This window comes from Ranitomeya imitator, chromosome 5 (genome assembly GCF_032444005.1).
Source record: "Ranitomeya imitator isolate aRanImi1 chromosome 5, aRanImi1.pri, whole genome shotgun sequence".
NCBI classification, from domain to species: domain Eukaryota; kingdom Metazoa; phylum Chordata; class Amphibia; order Anura; family Dendrobatidae; genus Ranitomeya; species Ranitomeya imitator.
In genome coordinates, this window is record NC_091286.1 from 598,945,299 (window position 1) to 598,966,874 (window position 21,576).

The 21,576-nt window shown below is 43.3% G+C and overlaps 1 protein-coding gene across 1 annotated transcript; it reads right to left on the reverse strand.

The window, feature by feature from the left end:
- Nucleotides 1-15,309: 15,309 nt before the first annotated feature.
- LOC138638570 (C-C motif chemokine 20-like) lies at nucleotides 15,310-20,869 on the reverse strand. Its single transcript, XM_069727966.1, has 4 exons — nucleotides 20,732-20,869; nucleotides 20,415-20,520; nucleotides 18,348-18,422; nucleotides 15,310-16,544 (listed from the first exon to the last, which is right to left on the reverse strand). The coding sequence occupies exons 1-4, from the start codon at nucleotides 20,850-20,852 to the stop codon at nucleotides 16,484-16,486; spliced, it is 363 nt and encodes a 120-aa protein (XP_069584067.1). The 5' UTR covers nucleotides 20,853-20,869; the 3' UTR covers nucleotides 15,310-16,483.
- Between the last annotated feature and the right edge of the window lie 707 nt (nucleotides 20,870-21,576).

The window sequence follows — 21,576 nt, forward strand, 5'->3', positions numbered from 1 at the left end:
CATCAACAGCCTGTTGGTCTCTTGCTGCCTTTGCTCCTGCTGGCTCTGCCTTTTCTCCTGCTGTGACTGCATCTGGACCAAGTGTTTCAGCAGGTCCTCCATTTTCTCCGGCAATGCTTGCTGGCTTGCAACAGCCTTGACCCAGGACATTCAAAAATAAACTCACGTCTCCGCTGGGAACGCTGCTCGCACGTCTACCACCAATTGTAAGGATTTCACTCACTCAGCTGCGACGGCTGACACTCAGGAGACGTGTTCCTTTAAAGTTCACTGGGTTTATTGCTTCATAAACCATGTGGCAAATAACAGAAAGCAAAATGGGCCTTTGGTTCAGGCAAAGAAAAGCAAGTGTCCAGTTCATCCGGCTCAGTCCTGAAGCCGTAACACACTCAGGAGGGTTTCACCTCCACACATATCTGCTGTGTAAAGGATTAGCCAGTCTTATAAAGAGCTAACCCCACCCAGTAACCCATCACATGATTAGCCATGTGGTCTGACATTACCACAGGTCCTGAAAGACATATACAAGATTATGTGCAAGAAAGGAATACTCCGGGCTACATTACAGCAACCAGGCACTTATGTGGCACATACCTCCCATCGACTACAAACCCTTTAGCCATGCTACAATATATATATATATATATATATATATATATATATATATATATACATACATATATATATTTACATATATGTATATATACACTGCTCAAAAAAATAAAGGGACCACTAAAATCTCACATCCTAGATATCACTGAATGAAATATTCCAGTTGTAAATCTTTATTCAATACATAGTGGAATGTGTTCAGAACAATAAAACCTAGAAATGATCAATGTAAATCACAACTAATATCCCACTGAGGTCTGGAGTTGGAATAATGCTCAAAATCAAAGTGGAAAATGAAGTTACAGGCTGATTCAACTTCAGTGGAAATGCCTCAAGACAAGGAAATGATGCTTAGTAGTGTGTGTGGCCTCCACATGCCTGTATGACCTCCCTACAACACCTGGGCATGCTCCTGAGGAGGTGGCGGATGGTCTCCTGAGGGATCTCCCCCGAGACCTGGACTAAAGCATTCACCAACTCCAAGGCAGTCTGTGGTGCAACATGACGTTGGTGGATGGTGCAAGACATGATATCCCAGATGTGTTCAATCAGATTCAGGTCGGGGAATGGACGGGCCAGTCCATAGCTTCAATGCCTTCATCTTGCAGGAACTGCTGACACACTCCAGCCACATGAGGTCTGGCATTGTCCAGCATTAGGAGAAACCCATGGTCAACCGCACCAGCATATGGTCTCACAAGGGGTCTGAGGATCTCATCTCGGTACATAATGGCAGTCAGACTACCTCTGGTGAGCACATAGAGGGCTGTGCGGCCCTCCAAAGAAAAGCCACTCCACACCATTACTGACCCACGGCCAAACCGGTCATGCTGAAGGATGTTGCAGGCAGCAGATAGCTCTCCACGGTGTCTCCAGACTCTGTCATGTCTGTTGCATGTGCTCAATGTGAACCTGTTTTAATCTGTGAAGAGCACAGGGCACCAGTGGCGAATTTGCCAATCCTAGTGTTCTGTGATAATTGCCCAGCGTCCTGCACGGTGTTGGGCTGTGAGCACAACCCCCATCTATGGATGTCGGACACTCAGACCATCCTCATGGAGTCTGTTTCTAACCATTTGTGCAGACACATGCACATTTGTGGCCTGCTGGAGGTCATTTTGCAGGGCTCTAGCAGTGCTCCTCCTGTTCCTCCTTGCACAAGGGCTGAGGCAGCAGTCCTGCTGCTGGGTTGTTACCCTCCTACAGCCCCTTCCATGTCTCCTGGTGTACTGGCCTGTCTCCTGGGGGGCGCCTCCAGCCTCTGGACACTACGCCGGCAGACACAGCAAACCTTCTTGCCACAACTCGCATTGATGTGCCATCATGGATGAGCTGCACTACCTGAGCCACTTGTGTGGGTTGTAGAGTCCGTCTCGTGTTACCACGAGTGTGAAAGCACAACCAACATTCAAAAGTGACCAAAACATCAGCCAGAAAGCATTGGTACCGAGATGTAGTCTGTGGTACCCACCTGCAGAACCACTCCTTTATTGAGTGTGTCTTGATAATTGCCAATAATTTCCATCTGCTGTCTATTCCATTTGCACAACAGCATGTGAAATTGATTGTCAAACAGTGCTGCTTCCTAAGTGGACAGTTTGATTTCACAGAAGTTTTATTTATTTGGAGTTATATTCTGTTGTTTAAGTGTTCCCTTTATATTTTTGAGCAGTATATATATATATAAATATACACTAGATGGTAGCCCAATTCTAACGCATCTGGTATTCTAGAATATGTATAGTAGTATATAGCACAACCCACGCAGTATATAACACAGCCCACGTAGTATATAACACAGCCCACATAGTATATAACACAGCCCACGTAGTATATAACACAGCCCATGCAGTAAATAACACAGCCCACATAGTATATAACATAGCCCACATAGAGTATACCACAGCCCACACAGTATATAGCACAGCCACATAGTATAAAACACAGCCCACATAGTATATAACACAGCCACGTAGTATATCGCCCAGCCATGTAGTATATTGCCCAGCCACGTAGTATATTGCATAGCCACATAGTATATAGCACAGCCCACGTAGTATATAGCACAGAGACGTAGTATATAACACAGGCCACGCAGTATATAACATAGCCCACGTAGTATATAACACAGCCCACGTAGTATATTGCACAGCCCACGTAGTATATATCACTGCCCACGTAGTATATAACACAGCCCACACAGTATATTGCACAGCCCACGTAGTATATAGCACCGCCCGCGTAGTATATAGCATAGCCCACGTAGTATATAACACAGCCCACGCAGTATATAACACAGCCCACATATTATATAACACAGCCCACATAGTATATAACACAGCCACGTAGTATATAGCAAAGGCACGTAGTATATTGCCCAGTCACGTAGTACATAGCACAGCCCACATAGTATATATCACAGAGATGTAGTATATAACACAGGCCACACAGTATATAACACAGCCCATGCAGTATATAACACAGCCTGTTGTGAATTCTGTTGTCGAACTCCCTCCTGTGGTCATGAATGGTACTTCGGCGAGTTCTGTCTATGGGCTCCCTCTGGTGGCTGTGAGTGAAGCTGCTGCTTCTGTGGTTCCTTACACAGGTGACGTGGTTTATCCTTTGGTTGACTGCTCTATTTAACTCCTCTCAGATCGTTACTCCATGCCAGCTGTCAATGTTTTTGCATTGGTTCAGTTCGCTCCTGGATCTCTCTGGTGACCTGCCTTCTCCTGCAGAAGCTAAGTTCCTGATAGTCATTATTTGTTCACTGTTTTATTGCCCAGCTGGTTTTCATGATTTTGTCTTGCTAGCTGGAAGCTCTGGGATGCAGAGTGGCCCCTCCGCACCGTGAGTCGGTGCGGAGGTATTTTTTGCACACTCTGCGTGGTCTTTTGTAGGTTTTTGTGCTGATCGCAAAGTTACCTTTCCTATCCTCTGACTATTTAGTAAGTCTGGCCTCCCTTTGCTGAAATCTGTTTCATTTCTGCGTTTGTGACTTTCATCTTTACTCACAGTCAATATATGTGGGGGGCTTCCTTTACCTTTGGGGAATTTCTCTGAGGCAAGGTAGGCTTTATTTTCTATCTCTAGGGCTAGATAGTTCTTTGGCTGTGACGAGGCGCCTAGGTCTGGTCAGGAGCGCTCCACGGCTATTTCTAGTGTGTGTGATAGGATTAGGGCTTGCGGTCAGCAGAGCTCCCACATCCCAGAGCTCGTCCTGTATGAGGTTTAACTATCAGGTCATTCCGGGTGCTCCTAACCACCAGGTCATAACAACAGCCCACATAGTATATAACACAGCCCATATAGTATATAGCAATGTGAGCCCCATATTTCTGTTAAAAAAGAATTAAAATAAAAAATAGTTATATACTCACCTTCCGGCGGCTCCCGGATCCAGCCCAGGCATTTAGCGATGCTCCTCACGACACTCCAGTCCCAAGAATGCATTGCAGCAATAACACGTGATGATGTAGCGGTCTCGCAAGACCGCTACGTCATATCCGGTCATTGCCGCCATGCATTCTTGGGACCGGAGAGTCGCAAGGACCGGGAAAGGAGCCTGAAGGTGAGAATATAATGATCTTTTATTTTTTTAATTATTTTTAACAGTAGATCTTTTTACTATTGATGCTGCATAGGCAGCATCAATAGTAAAAAGTTGGTCACACAAGGCTAATAGCAGCATTAACGGGCTGCGTTACACCGCGTTATGCCGCGGTGTAACGCAGTCCGTTTAACGGACTGCTTAAGCGCTATGGGGCACTGACTGGGGGGAGTAGGGAGGGGGCACTGACTGGAGGGGAGTAGGGAAGGGCGAATTTGCGGCCGGACTGTGGCTGTCACTGATTGGTCGCGGCCGGCAACGACCAATAGGCGACGCAGGATTTCCGTGACAGACAAACAAACCGAAGTGACCCGTTGATGATTATATATATATATATATATACATATCTATAATATAACGCTGGGAGCGTCACTCTGTCCGAAGCCTTTATAGACTGCGCAAGCGCAAGCGCCGGCGCAGTCTGGCCCCCACAGAGTGACGCTCCCAGGAGATCGCGGTGGGCGTAAACACTGAACGCACACCGCGATCTCCAACAGAAAAGCAGGGACCGCCAGGAGGGTAAGTATCGGCAATATTCACCTGGCCCCGTTCCACCGCTGTGTGCCGCCATCTTCCGGGTCCTCTGCCTGTGACGTTCAGTTCAGAGGGCGCGATGACGCGCTTAATGCGCGCCGCCCTCTGACTGACCAGTCACAGCCAGAGGAGCCGGAAGATGGCGGCATGCAGCGGTGGAATGGGGCCAGGTGAATATAGCAAGTGCTGGGGGGCCTGAACTAGCGGCGATACCGGCACCTGACCCCCACAACGCACCGGTGTCCCCGCCTGCTCAGGCCCCCCAGCACTCGGCGCCCAACGACGATAGGTGAGTATGGTATTTTTTTTTTCATACATTGCAGCAGCATACGGGGCATATACAATGGAGCATCTTATGGGGCCATAAACCATAATGGAGCAGTGTACAGGGGCATACACACTGGAGCGTCTTATGGGGGCCATAAACCATAATGGAGCAGTGTACGGGGGCATACACACTGGAGCATCTTATGGGGCCATCAACCTTTATGGAGCAGTGTACGGGGGCATATACCATGGAGCATCTTATGGGGGCCATAAACCATAATGGAGCAGTGTACGGGGCATATACAATGGGGCATCTTATGGGGGCCATAAACCTTTATGGAGCAGTGTATGGGGGCATATAATATGGAGCATCTTATGGGGCCATAAACCATAATGGAGCAGTGTACGGGGGCATATACAATGGAGCATCTTATGGGGCCATAAACCATAATGGAGCAGTGTAAGGGGGCATATACCATGGAGCATCTTATGGGGCCATAAACCATAATGGAGCAGTGTACGGGCGCATATACAATGGAGCATCTTATGGGGGCCATAAACCATAATGGAGCAGTGTACCGGGGCATATACCATGGAGCATCTTATGGGGCCATAAACCATAATGGAGCAGTGTATGGGGGCATATACAATGGAGCATCTTATGGGGCCATAAACCATAATGGAGCAGTGTACGGGGGCATATAATATGGAGCATCTTATGGGGGCCATAAACCATAATGGAGCAGTGTACGGGGACATATACTATGGAGCATCTTATGGGGGCCATCAACCTTTATGGAGCAGTGTACGGGGCATATACTATGGAGCATCTTATGGGGGCCATAAACCTTTATGGAGCAGCGTATGGGGCATATGGATGGGAGCAGCAAATTAAAGAATGGTGGTGCAGGATGGGAGCAGCACATATCAGAATGGAGGCGCAGGATGGGTGCAGCACATGTCAGAATGGAGGCGTAGGATGGGAGCAGCACATGACAGGATGGGGACGCAGGATGGGTGCAGCACTTGACAGGATGGGGGCGCAGGATGGGTGCAGCACATGACAGGATGGGGACGCGGGATAGAGCAGCACATACCAGGATGGAGACCATATACCAATATAAATGCTCGCCACCCGGGCGTAGAACGGGTTCAATAGCTAGTATATATACAGTGGGGCAAAAAAGTATTTAGTCAGTCAGCAATAGTGCAAGTTCCACCACTTAAAAAGATGAGAGGTGTCTGTAATTTACATCATAGGTAGACCTCAACTATGGGAGACAAACTGAAAAAAAAAAATCCAGAAAATCACATTGTCTGTTTTTTTTAACAATTTATTTGCATATTATGGTGGAAAATAAGTATTTGGTCAGAAACAAAATTTCATCTCAATACTTTGTAATATATCCTTTGTTGGCAATGACAGAGGTCAAACGTTTTCTGTAAGTCTTCACAAGGTTGCCACACACTGTTGTTGGTATGTTGACCCATTCCTCCATGCAGATCTCCTCTAGAGCAGTGATGTTTTTGGCTTTTCACTTGGCAACACGGACTTTCAACTCCCTCCAAAGGTTTTCTATAGGGTTGAGATCTGGAGACTGGCTAGGCCACTCCAGGACCTTGAAATGCTTCTTACGAAGCCACTCCTTCGTTGCCCTGGCGGTGTGCTTTGGATCATTGTCACGTTGAAAGACCCAGCCACGTTTCATCTTCAATGCCCTTGCTGATGGAAGGAGGTTTGCACTCAAAATCTCACGATACATGGCCCCATTCATTCTTTCATGTACCCGGATCAGTCGTCCTGGCCCCTTTGCAGAGAAACAACCCCAAAGCATGATGTTTCCACCACCATGCTTTACAGTAGGTATGGTGTTTGATGGATGCAACTCAGTATTCTTTTTCCTCCAAACACGACAAGTTGTGTTTCTACCAAACAGTTCCAGTTTGGTTTCATCAGACCATAGGACATTCTCCCAAAACTCCTCTGGATCATCCAAATGCTCTCTAGCAAACTTCAGACGGGCCCGGACATGTACTGGCTTAAGCAGTGGGACACGTCTGGCACTGCAGGATCTGAGTCCATGGTGGCGTAGTGTGTTACTTATGGTAGGCCTTGTTACATTGGTCCCAGCTCTCTGCAGTTCATTCACTAGGTCCCCCCGCGTGGTTCTGGGATTTTTGCTCACCGTTCTTGTGATCATTCTGACCCCACGGGGAGGGATTTTGCGTGGAGCCCCAGATCGAGGGAGATTATCAGTGGTCTTGTATGTCTTCCATTTTCTAATTATTGCTCCCACTGTTGATTTCTTCACTCCAAGCTGGTTGGCTATTGCAGATTCAGTCTTCCCAGCCTGGTGCAGGGCTACAATTTTGTTTCTGGTGTCCTTTGACAGCTCTTTGGTCTTCACCATAGTGGAGTTTGGAGTCAGACTGTTTGAGGGTGTGCACAGGTGTCTTTTTATACTGATAACAAGTTTAAACAGGTGCCATTACTACAGGTAATGAGTGGAGGAAAGAGGAGACTCTTAAAGAAGAAGTTACAGGTCTGTGAGAGCCAGAAATCTTGATTGTTTGTTTCTGACCAAATACTTATTTTCCACCATAATATGCAAATAAATTGTTAAAAAAAAACAGAATGTGATTTTCTGGATTTTTTTTTCTCAGTTTGTCTCCCATAGTTGAGGTCTACCTATGATGTAAATTACAGACGCCTCTCATCTTTTTAAGTGGTGGAACTTGCACTATTGCTGACTGACTAAATACTTTTTTGCCCCACTGTATATATGTTTATATATATCTACTATATAATTGTCTAAGGGTCACTACTTCTGTCTTTCTGTCCTTCTGTCTGTCTGTCTTTCTTTCTGTCACGGATATTCATTGGTCGCGGCCTCTGTCTGTCATGGAATCCAAGTCGCTGATTGGTCGTGGCAAAACGCACACGACCATTGCCACGACCAATCAGCGATGGGCGCAGTCTGGCGGCAACATGGCCCCCCGCAGTCAATGCCCGATCATACTCCCCTCCAGTCAGCGCTCACACAGGGTTAATGGCAGCGCTAATGGACCGCATTATGCCGCGGTGTAACGCACTCCATTAACGCTGCTATTAACCCTGTGTGACCAACTTTTTTACTATTGATGCTGAGTGAGGAGATGTGAGTGAAAGTGAGTGAAAGTGGAAATAAAGTCTTTAACAGATAATTCATGACGCCACCTGTGGTGTTCGGCCTGGATGGCCGACGCTGCTTAAAGGGACCGCTGGGGCTGACGGTAATGCAGCTTGGATGGTTCTACTCCCCACAGGTGGAGCGGGGCCCTAGGGCTACCTGGTACAGTTGGTAAGGGATGGTAAACGATGGGGTGCAGGACTGAGGGCACAGGTAATGATTGAGGAACACAAGGATAGCAGTTTCCTTTACCTTTTATTGATGAAATACAGGTACACACCAGTGTACAGGCAACAGGTGATAATGGGGTCCAGGCAGCCTGGAAGCAACTTGAAATTCACCCAACCCAGGTGGGTTCGGAGGCCTTCCTTCTGTGCTTTGTACTCTGACTCTTGCTGCCTGAAGCTCTGCACAAGTCCTCTCAGTATCTGTACTCCCAACCCGTATTGCTGACAGCCTGAGCCTGTCATTGGCAGCCCAAGGTTCCTAACCTGCTGAGTTGCCTCCGGGTGTCAGTTGGAGACAGGAGACTTGGAATCTCCTGCCCTCCGGATTCGGTGGCTGGGTATGCAATCCTCTCACCACCACTGACTCTGGTGTCCGGTATCTAAGTGCCTTATCTTGGGGTGAGCCCAATCGCAGCTCCCCACCCCAGGCTCCTCTCTCTTCTTGCCTCCTCCCCTCTCACTGTCCCTACACACAGACCGCCTCCAGACCAGAATTTAAAGGGAAGCTCCCCTGAAGCTGGGTTTAGAGCTCTCCCTTCTGGTCTGGAGTCAGGAAGGTGTTGCATATAATTGTTACCTGATTAGGGAATCTCTCCTTGTTTCCAGGGATTAACATCACCCCCCCCCCCCCCCCGTGAGGAAGGCAATGCCATTGTGCAACCGGACTCCTGGGGTGCCACATGTAGTTTGTGCTATTGTCAGTTCTGCTGGTAAAGTTTTGCATCATATGGACAATTTTTTATTTATCGGTTTTCGTGATTCAAGTGATTGTATGGGCTTGCTAGAAACCTTGATTTCCTTTATGGAAAGATATGGAATTCCATTAGCTTCTGAAAAAAATGTTTTTTCCATGTACTTGTTTAGACTTGGCATCACAATACATACCGTTCGGATGGAATTCAGGCTTCCATCAAAAAATAATATCTGGATTGTAAATTTACATGATATAATGGTGTCATCTAGTAAGGTGTTGTTGCGAGATATACAAAGTTTACTTTTCATGCTGGCTCGTGTCATTCTGGTACGCAGAGTTTTTGCTAGAAACCTGTATTCTTCTATGAAAGGCTTGTCTTCCTCCTTTTCTCATATTCATATTGGTATGTCTATGAAAGAGGATTTAAAGATATGGCGTGAGTTTTTATGTCAGTGTAATGGCAATACTTTATTGCAATCTTAATTCGTGGATGCTGAATTGTTGGGTATTTTGACAGGTTCAAGTAGTAGTTACTATATGGTGTTTGTGTTTTTTTGGAATAATCATTGGTGTTCATTTCCATGATCTGATAAATGGGTTCAGTTTGGTTTCAATAAGAATGCAAAAATATAGGGGTTGTAGCTCAGTGGTAGAGCATTTGACTGCAGATCAATAAGAATGCAATTATTCTGGAGTTATTCCCAATTATGGTAGCTTTATCTTTATGGGGTCAGTATTTGAGTAATAGAAGGATTATTTTTCATAGTAGTCTTAATGATTTCCATTAATTGTTTATCCTCTAATTGCAATAAGTTGAGTAATGTGGCGGACAAGCAGAGCCTGGATTGCCCCGCTTATCTGTGGGACTTAATAGGGAAGTCATTTTGCGGTATCTGAAACACTTATTTGCAGATACAACTTGGAATGAATAGTCATATGCCTGGAGAAGTTGGTGTCACTTCTGTAACTCTAATGGCCGGGATTTTTTATCGATAGAGTTAGCTATTGCTATGTCATTTGTTTTGCTAGTTTTTTGGAAAAAGGTTTCTCTTTTAGTTATGTATTGAAAATGCTGCCAGATATTTCATTTTTCCAAAAATGGTTGGATGTTAAACTGATTTTGAGTTTCTTTCAGGTTAAACAAATATTGAAGGGTCTTAGGAGATCAAAATCAACTCAGGATATAGAAGGCCTACTACTAGTGATGAGAAAATGTGCTCATATAAGATTTTATCTGAACATGCTCGTGTGCTGTTCTTTGGTGTGCTTCAATACTATGTTTGAGTCACCACGGCTGCCTGTCTCGTGGCTGTTTGACAGCTGCAATACATGCAGGTTTTGCCTCTTTTGTTAGGCAATCCTGCAATATTGCATCTGCACAAATCCTGAGGCCACGTTCACACATTGAGTATTTGGTGAGTTTTTACCACAGGATTTGTAAGATAAAACCAGTTATTGGTAAAAAATGCAGAAATGGTGACATGTTTTTGCAGCGCCCCAGGGTCCTGGTCGTCGCAGTGGTATTGCTTTCCTCTCAGGGAGAGTGATACTACATTTGGAGGCAAAGAAAGATAACTGCATTCAGGTTTCACAAACATGCAACACATTTCACACTCCAAACCACCAGGGAGAACTTCTGTTCCTATTTATTAGGTCACTCCCCATATATATATATCACTGGTAGTCTGTAGGGAAAGTTAGTCAGTTCCAGACAGTAGTCTGAGGAGGATGGAAGGTTAAAGGAGCTGTGCATGCCCTCAGAGCTGCAGCTCCCAGAAAGAGACATTGAAAGGCAGAATTGTATTACAGCGAGCGTGAAGGGAGTTGAAGCAAAGGAGAGGATACCAGAAGGGGACCAGCCCCCCTCAGGCTGCCTCCTTCTGAGGTGCAAAATCCCGGTAGCCGGAACACCGAGGGAGTAAGGACCTCTACACCTTATTTCAGAGACCGGCAGGACAGCTAATTGCAGGTTACCTGTCCGAACCTACACCCAGGAGGCACGGTGATATCTACAGAGCCAGGTTATCTAAGAGACTCTATAAACAGGCTCAAGTCACCAGTCATACGGGTATTGTCCTATTCTAGAGACTGTGGCAGGACAGTGCCTGTGATTTATTGAAAGACTGTGTATTGCAAAAAGACCACCTAAATTGCCTGGAAAACCACCGCCATTACAGCGCCACGAGGAACACTGGAGAAGAAGGGCATACCACCATGGGAGGAGACTACCAAAGTGGTGCCAAAAGTGATGAACGCCCCCTCCGACTGGTGATTCGTGATGAGGATGTGCCCATCAGCCAGGGAGTTCAGCCTACTGATTTGCAACGGCGGGAAGGAGAAGGAGGCCCCCCCCCCCAGAAAATGGAGGAGCAGTGTGTGCGTGTGGCCGCCGACCTGGAAGAGCAGATGGCATCCAGCGGGTACCAGAACGATGACTAAGTGACCCGGGACCATCACAAGCCACCTGAGGAGGACTCAAACTCACTGCTGCTGTAGGATCTGGACTTCCTGGAGCCACAGGTGGAGACGCTGAGCTGCCGGCTCTTGGACACCGAGCTGACCGCAGTAAAGAAATGGAAGTCGGTCCTGTGCAGGAAGATCACGCTGGAAGAGTTGCAGTCCATGCTGCAACTAACTCCAGCATCCTCATCTGCAGAGTTGACCGACATCGATGGAACCACATCAGACGCAGGTATAGAAAACGACCCTGCCCCGGTGACCGATCCTGCTCCGGTGACAGTCCCTCTCCCAGACTATGACCAGACCCCAGCCTTCACTCCTGCTCCAGTGACTCCCAACACCACCGACGAGACACTAATCCCACTCCCAGCACCCAAGGGCATACCGCTGTATGTGAGCCCTGAGGGGGTGATTTTCCGATTGGACGCTCCGAGAGCTGGGTCGAGCAGGTCCACTGGGGAGGCCCAATTGGGAGGCTCCTATATCGGAGTCCTCACCTGGGAGGAATATAGACAATGCTTGATATTACAATGGAAAGAGAGAAAGGAGCATGAAGCCCAATGTAAAACAAAGGACAACCTTCCTGTGAGATGGTGTGTAGTAGTGACCTTTCACCTCCAAAAAGGGAAGGGTTTCATTCAGGAATCTGGACTACCAGTAAAGGTCTATGTCACAAGGGGTGAAGTGGAACCTCACCTTAAAGAGGGGCATCCAGACCGGAACCTGCCCCCAGGGGATCCTGTAACTTACACTCGTCACTGGGATGAAAATGGCTGGTGTACTCGAAACGTTAAGAGATGCACGTCATTAACAGCACCACCTAGTGTCAAAGAAATTGTCCCTGCTACTACCACAGTCACTACATGAGCTATACCACCAGAAACCCCTCAGACCAACATTACAACTACAGTGTGTATAATCACCACCACAGAGACAACAGCCGCTGTATCTGCAGTAGCCAACGTGCACACTAAAGTCACGCAAACTCTCATTGCAGCCAATGACTTGACTATACATGAGCAACTGACCCATGATGTTGATATAGCAGATGAAAGTTTTTCTGGGCCACGAATTGTTCGCCAACGACTGATAGCCTGGATGCTGCTCCAATAAACTGAAAGCAAATAAAGATGAAAAATGATTGTACATAGTTACTTAAGTTTTCCCTGCAAATTTCCACAAGTGACCTTCCCTTAAAGTTTAAAAATTTTAAAAGAACATTCGAATCATGGACAGTGAATGGTCCAAGAACTTACTTTGTAATTAGTTGGCACCCTCATGGTGCACCCTCGTCCTGTCCACTTTCCGGCATGGGAAGGACCTTATTTGTTCACAGAGACCAGAAGAAGAAACCCGTTGGTGTGGGCAGAATTCTGGGTCAGGATACATGCCTTGTAGCCCACCCAAGCCAACGTTGGGTGTTCATAACGGGTCCCTCGCATCGCATCATTCCAATTGACCTGAATATTAATGTGAATTATATTATTGCACAATTAATTGCACTACCTCAAAATGACAGACTTGAATGTTGTGCGCACCCTTAGAGGGTATGTTTATTTGTTGCACTATTTTCTAAAGGTGATAATGTTTGCAAGGATTCAGAATTCAGATAGCATTGTAGTTTATATAGCCAAGAGTATGTGATGAGATAGAATAAAATGGAGACTTTGAGAACGGATTTACTTTTGATAAGCTGGAGTGAATAAAGTAAACCTGTGAGGGTTAGTCGAGGACTTTACACTTAATAGAGAATAAAGAAAATATAAGTTTTCTTTTTTGGCACTTAAAGATAGAATACCCTCAGAGGGTACTTGCACTTAATAGTTAGTTAATATATTGTCTTCTATGGTTAATAGTAGTAAGTATGCATACGATGTAACTATGTTTTGTTATGTAACGTTCAAGTGTCCTCACCTCCCATAAAGGGAAGCTCTAGTTTATATAATATTAATTTGTATTATAGCATTTCAAAATTTGTATGTCCTTTTCTAACTTGTAACTGTTGTTTTTCTTTTCCCAGTCCGGGAGTACTGTATTTAACGGGGTAAGGGGGGGTTGAGGGAGTGTGGCACCGCAGCGTCCTGGTCATCACGCTGGTATTGCTTTCCTCTCAGGGAGAGTGATACCATGTTTGGAGGCAAAGAAAGATAACTGCATCCAGGTAAACATGCAACACATTTCACACTCCAGACCACCAGGGGGAGCTTCTTCTCCTATTTATTAGGTCACTCCATATATATATATATATATATATATATATATTTATATATATATATATAACTGGTAGTCTGTAGGGAAAGTTAGTCAGTTCCAGACAGGAGTCTGAGGAGGATGGAAAGTTAAAGGAGCTGTGCATACCCTCAGAGCTGCAGCTCCCAGAAAGAGACATTGAAAGGCAGAGTTGTATTGCAGCAAGCGTGAAGGGAGTCAAAGCAAAGGAGAGGATACCAGAAGGGGACCAGCCCCGCTCAAGCTGCCTCCTTCTGAGGCGAAAATCCCGGTAGCCGGGACACCAAGGGAGTAAGGACCTCTACGCCTCATTTCAGAGACCGGCAGGACAGCTAATTGCAGGTTACCTGTCCGCACCTACACCCAGGAGGCACGGTGACATCTACGGAGCCAGGTTATCTAAAAGACCCTATAAACAGGCTCAAGTCACCAGTCATACGGGTATTGTCCTATCCTATTTGGGGGACAGAGAGACCAGAACACCATATCTGTGAGACCCTTACAGTATGTGAAGCAATAGGCAGTACGGGACTACACCACCACAGCGCAAGGGAAGGCTACTGATTTCCATCTAGACAAGGGGACTCTGGACTTGCCTCCAGACCGGCCGGACTCTGTCTGCCCTGTGATCTGGTGCCCTGGACTGTGGATGCTGAAGTCTTCAGTAAAGGTAAAGAGACTGCCATAACATCACCCCAGCGGACCCCTAAAGCAGCATCGGTCACCCTGACCGAATACCACAGGTGGTGTCATGAACATTTCCCCTTAAAGACCTTTCCCCTTTTATACGGACGTCCCAGGGCCATGGACCGGGTCAGCCACCATGACATCCCCCTGTGAACTGCAGGACCCGGTACTGAGTACTCACGGCCCTTGGGGGGCGATCCATTTCTATTATACTTTTCCACTCCTGATTTTGGCTTACAAATACTGAAGTAAAAATCTCACCAAATACTGAATGTGTGAACATGCCTCAGGATTTGTGCAGATGTAATATTTAGGCTGTGTGCACACATTGCTGATTTTTCGTGTTTTTTCGCTATATTTTTTGTGCACATGATGTGTTTTGTTTTCCACAAAAAAACGCATTGCGGTAAAAAACGCAGCATGTTCATTAATGTTGTGGATTTTTTGCGGATTTCCCACTATATAATGCATTGGGAAATGTCCGGAAAAATCCGCAAAAAAACCCGCACCAAAAACGCAGTAAAAATGCGCAAAAAACGCAAGCAGATTTCTTGCAGAAAATTTCCGTTTTTTCTCAGGAAATTTCTGCAAGAAATCCTGAACGTGTGCACATAGCCTTACTTAGTGGATTTTCCAAACAGAATATTACATTACCAGCATTTCTACAATGAAATTCACTACAAAATTGCACCCTTTGGTGAGGACAATGCTGCTGCTGATTTTACTGCAGACTTCTTGCTGTGAATAAGTCCTCCATGTGGAGGAACACTCAACAGATCTGAACTTAACTTAAATTGATTCAAGCAATAGAGAAAATTTGGATCCAGTATTCATTTATTAGATTTGCTGCTACATTGAAGTAAAACTTAAATAAAATGCGTCCAAAAATATATTAATTGATACAGATATAGCGTTCATTAAGGCAGTGTGCAGAGACCAGCCATTGACATTTATCCACTGTCAAAATACTTGTTATATGTAGAGAAAATTCAATAATTGATTCCTGTCTGCAATGTGACTTCCTATTCAATCTGTTACACAGGTTTTGGCAAGAAACGCCCATACGTCTGGTGAAATAGGCAAATGTCATATGATGCCAGTTTGTCAAAGCTATAACGGCATGCGTATGCAGATCCATAGAAGTGTTTCGATACCCGAAATGACTGTCGTCTGGCTTGCACCTTGCAAACTCAAAACATACAGGCAGGTTGTAACACATCATTACACAGGAACATTTTTACCTCAGATCGTGAGTGGCACCATATATCTTTTTCACACTGGTATTTTTATATTTTTCCATTAGATGGACCGTATAGCTGAGCATCAACATTTGTTTTTGGTTCATTGCCTTTTTCCATCGTAGCTCTACACTCTCCAGCCATTTTTAATGATAGCGCCGAGAATATTTCTTTATTCTTAGTTACATTTCATACAGATGTCGCCTGGCTCCAATTTACATACAGGAGTCTATTGTCGTAAGACTAACATGTAAGCTACCGAGCGTGAAGAAGGTACAGAAGACATTGCATAAAGAGCATAGAAGGAGGAAGAACGTGCAATCCAATTCTTTGCAGATCCAACTAGAAAAAAAAACATCTGTTCACTGACTCCCATGTGGTGGCATACACCAAATTTCTAGTTTTTTTCTAGGACTCTAGGATTAATGATGCTTTATTAGGATAGGACTTAAATGTTTCATTAGTGGAACTCGATCTTCAGGATCTCTTGATAGGGATGAGCTTTGGTACCGAGCATTGCCCCCCTATATTGCAGCTACTGTGCTTATGTCTATAATGCTGATTGGCAAAGAGTATGCAATGTAATAGTAACTAAAACCGGAGCATCAGTGATAAACAAGATAAAAAATAAATACATTACACATGTGTTAAGAAAGTGCTGAAATTATGCAATACCAAAAAGTAAATTAGCAGTCTGTGAAAATTACAGAATTGCATAGCTTATTTTGGAAAGACAAATTTTTGTATAATGCTCAGATTCCAGGCATCATGGTTACGTTCTTCAAGGACCGTTTATTGTTTGTTTCCTTTTTCCTGAAAAAAAAAAATAGACATATTCTACTAAAAAATAGACATATTCTACTAAAGATTCACTTTTAATACTATAAATATATGGCTGGTATGCCTAAAAATAAAAATATTGTTCATTGGATTTTTAGACTTTGTTTTTCCTCTGCACTTTGTTTTCTAGTTTCAGTTGAAAGATAGATTGATATTGTATGAGCACAAGAATCTGTGGTATGTAGACTTTTGTTATAACATTAATCCGACAATGCAGATAGGACCGCAGCTTGTAACATAATTCTAGATGTGTAATATTGGCTGCACCTTTAAGGGTATGTGCACATGTTCAGCTTTTTTCGCGTTTTTTCCCCGCGTTTTTTCCGCGATAAAAACTCATTAAAAACGCATACGTTATGCATTCTATCATTTAGAATGCATTCTGCAATTTTTGTGCACATGATGCGTTTTTTTTTCCGCGGAAAAAACGCATCGCGGTAAAAAAAAGCAGCATGTTCATTAATTTTGCATTTTTTTCGCGTTTTTCCCGCTATTCTATGCATTTGGAAAAAACGCGAGAAAAAACACATCAAAAATGCATAAAAAAACGCATCAAAACCGCGAAAAAAACACAGGCGGATTTCTGGCAGAAATGTCAGGTTTTTGTCAGGAAAATTTCTGCCAGCAATCCTGACGTGTGCACATAACCTTAAAGAGGATATTTTACTGGATTTTATTTTATTTAAATAAAAATACCTCCTCCAATTGGCGTTTCTCCTCTAATTCTGGAACAATTATTCTTTTCCTTCTGTGCCCCTCCGTTCCAAAGTTATACCCCCTGGCAATAATGGTACCATTTTTTCTTCAGCAAACTGGGTGAGTGCTACAGAAGATCCCTGTGAGCGTTTACTTTTTCTCCTCTGATGATGTTTCAATAAAATCATGTCTTCATCCCAGAGAAGATCTTTGTTATGCACCCAATTGTTGAATGAAAAATTTGCACTATTTTTACCAGGGGATCATAACATTGTTATAGGGAGACACAGATAAAAAAGAAATAATGTTCCAGAATCACATAGAAAAAGAAGGTTATCCAGCTCACTCATAAACTGAAGTCCTCCGAAAGTGCAGAGACATGAGAGCCTGTGTCAGCAGCAGGAAGTGAAGATAACTTGGTAGGGAAGATGTCCAGCATCAGATTCGGAGAGGTAAGTGTTAAAAACAGCTATTTATTTTAAAAAATGATCAAAAAAATTAAAATATATATATTTTTTTTTTGTCATGTTAGTGAATAATGCACATCCCTGGAAATGCACCTGACTGACGCGTTTCAAACTAACTTGTTCTTGATATGAATAGTTGTTTTTAACACCTACCTGTACGGATCTGTTGCTGGACATCTTCCCTACCAAGTTGTTCCAAAATCAGGGGATTAGATCGAATGTAAGTTAAAAAATCCAGTGAAAAGACATCTTTATTAAATATAACAATATGGATTTACTAGAGAAAACTGGATGATATACAATCACTGTATGGACATTTTATTCAGAGCATCCAATCTGATAACTTTTATGGTCTTTTACAAGGGGGCAGTGCTCATAGGATAATTATGCAGAGCAAGATATAGACTTTCGTGGGAGCAACGGGAATCAAATAAGGGCCAAACTATCTATCTACTTTTGAGCTAGTGACAGGTCCTCCTTAATAATGGGCTAACCCTTTATAAACTGTATTGATAAATATAAACTGTGCAGAAAAAAACTAAAATAAAAATGAAATTAAATGTAAAGCAACTTTTAGATTTATGCAGATTACAGGAGAAAAATATCTACTTACTTCAGTTTTGCGATGATCTTAAGGACCCATTTGTCTTTGGGATTTGCACAAACTCTAAATTTCTTGGTGATCAATCTGTAGGAGAAAAGAAGTGACATTTCATCCTAATTGTAATCAACTAACAAAGGTGTCAACTATTATCTTCTCTTGAAGTTGGTAAGGGCTCAAATATCTCACCATACAAATTCAATAAAATATTGCAATTTGCTAACACAACACTTGCCAGACTGCAATACACTACACAACCATTAGGTGGCCACACATAGCCTCATATGTCACAAGCATCTCCTGACAGAGTATCACAAAATCATGTTTTATTTTTATTTTTATTAAATAAGACAGGTTTATAAGCCAAATATCTCAGGATATGAGGCAAGAGAAAAAGTAAGACAAAGCATATATGTACAGCTCTGGAACAATAATAAGATGAAATTCAATGGTGGTTGCAGTAACATGACTACTCCATATGCACAGGTCTATGTTTCTGCACAATAGAAATTATGTATTGCACCATTCATTTGTATAGGTTTGAGCTACAATACCAAAGTTTAACCCCTTACATCCCATGGCATACTATTATATCATGAAGAAAATATGGAATTGGCTCATAAGCTCCATATAGCTGGCAACTGTGTGTAACAAAAGCTATCATAGATAGCTCCAATTGCTGCTATGTAATCACTGAAATGCTGCTGTCAATCTCTGACAATGGCAATTAGTAGTGCAATCTTGAATGGGAAGGTGTGGACGCCAATTCCAGTGCTTCCCCAGAAATGTGATCAGAAGGTGCCGATGGCAGAGAGTGATATTCTGATGGGCTCCAGCCTCCAGCACTGAATCACTGTCCCGAATCTCTGAAGCCTTGCCATGGGCTGTGCATCCAAGGGATATGTTATTTGGATTTTTACTACAATAGTGAAGTATTTTGCTATGTAGTACCAGTATTCAAATGATTGTAGGTTCAAGTCCTCTTGTGGGACAAAAAAAATTAAAGCTAAAAGTAATTTAAATAAAAGTTTGAATCACACCGATTTTTCCACATCCCCAAAAATATAGAAATCTTAAAATTCTGACCTATCGAAATATAACATTATTGTCCCTTAAGATAAACACAGCAAAGAAAAATTTGTAAAATATCAGAATTGCCATTTTTGGTCAAAGCACATCTCACAAAAATATACAATACAATACGATCAAAGCGTTGTATGTGCTGCAAAATGGTACCAATAAAACTACTGCTGAAAAATACGTAAAAACACATGGCAGGATGTTTAAAATTGAGAGTGGCTTTCAAACAGAAGTCGTCAGACCGTTTTTTTAACTGTCTAATGCTGTTAACAGAAGCTAAAAAGGACAGAACTTATGTACAGCAAGTCGTTTTTATATTGTTTTTAGTGATGAGCGAACATGCTCAGATAAGATCTTATCTGCGCAAGCTCGGGTGTTAACCGAGTGTTTTTGGAGTGCTCGAATAATGTTTGTGTCCTCGCTGCTGTATGTCTCGTGGCTGTTAGACAGCCTGAACACATGCAGATATTGCCTAACAAACAGGCAATCCCTGCACCTGTAGCACCTGTCTAACAGCCGCGAGACATGCAGCAGCGAGGACTCAAACATATTATTCGAGCACTCCAAAAACACTCGGTTAACACCTGAGCATGCGCAGATAAGATCTTACTTGAGCATGTTCGCTCATCACTAATTATTATGCATTATGTTCATTTTTTTGCTGTTTTGGGGGGGGGGGGGGCGGGAGGATTTACCAGACAGTATCTTGGCAAAATCCACCTGAAGAAGAAGTCATGTGCACATACCCCTATACTTCTAATTTTGTTTTTGTAATGTTGTTGCACAGTTACGTTCTCTTAGTGTCCAGTTTTTGGTGTGAAAAGAAGGCAAATTTGACATTTCAGCTCTAAATCCTGCAGAGATGTAAATGCAGCTCGGGTGTATGATAAAGGCTGTGGCTCAGTATAAGATCAGTGATACAACGCATGTACAAAACTACATAACTTTTTATGCTAATTAATTCAGTATGGAATTTATGCAATTAAGAATGTCACTTACATGGCGGCATCAATGTCGCACACCTCAGAAGAGTTCTGTATCATGTATCCTTTGATAGCTTTCTGGGGTAATGGCTTCCTGGTGTATGTATAGCAACAATCGAATACTGAAGAGACAAAACAAAAGGAGTAAGTTGTGCGTTGCTTCATTCATCTTGGTGTCTATGGGCTAAAACTGATATTGCAGCTGATCCCCATGCAAAGCGGATGAAGCTGACCTGCGATACCATTTCCATAATGTCTTGTCTTATAAAACAATACTGGATATATTATGCAAGACTGATGTCGGTGTATATTTAATAAGTAAACCCCACTCACCAGATGCGCTGTACTGGAAACCCAGCAGCAGAATGAGCAGAATACTCAGGCAGCTGACACGAGACATGATAGATTTCAGTGGTTTCTGTATAGTGCGCAGAGCACAGATAGTTATATACATTGCCTACAACCACATTCCACCCACAATTAACTCATAACCTGAAATTTCCCCATTTACTTTCCACTTTTTCGTCATAAATTTAAACTTTAATTTTAACAAAGTATTAAAGGTGACTAGGAAAGTACTACTGCCCACGTTCCGGAATCTGGAACAAGGTACTTTAACGTCATGGATCTTACAAATTACTGTGGTATAATGAATCAAGGTGTGTTATAATTTGTATACCGCAATTATAATCATGTTAGTGCAAGATAACAAGGAAATAAAAATCACGTGTTGCCAATGTAATTATAGTTGTTGTCTCCTTTCATATAGCTACTGTATATAGGTTGGCCTTTAAGTTACAATTTCTTATCTAATCAGTTCTATAACTCTCATCCCAGAGCACACCGGTCCCTAGTAAGAGGAAAACTGCAGAATTTAGTATTAGATGTAAATGCAGATATATGATATAATATACACACGTGGTCAAAATTGTTGGTATCCCTCTTTAATGACAGAAAAACCCACAATGGTCACTGAAATAACTTGAATCTGACAAAAGCAATAAAAGATCTATGAAAATGAACAAATGAAAATCAGACATTGATTTTCAACCATGCTTCCACAGAATAAAAAAAAATAAAACTCATTAAATAGGCCTGGACAGAAATGGTGGTACCCCAGAAAATAATGTGATGAAAGGGACATGTTAAATCGCGGTGTGTCCACTAACTATCATCAC

Bases quoted from the DNA above. Each gene is read 5' to 3' on its own strand.
- LOC138638570 (XM_069727966.1), bottom strand. From the start codon at position 20,852: ATGTATATAACTATCTGTGCTCTGCGCACTATACAGAAACCACTGAAA. The intron at 20,521-20,731 runs GTGAGTGGGGTT...TTGTCTCTTCAG, and splicing joins TTTCCAGTACAGCGCATCTG to TATTCGATTGTTGCTATACA. The intron at 16,545-18,347 runs GTAAGTAGATAT...TTTTTTTTTCAG, and splicing joins AAGATCATCGCAAAACTGAA to GAAAAAGGAAACAAACAATA.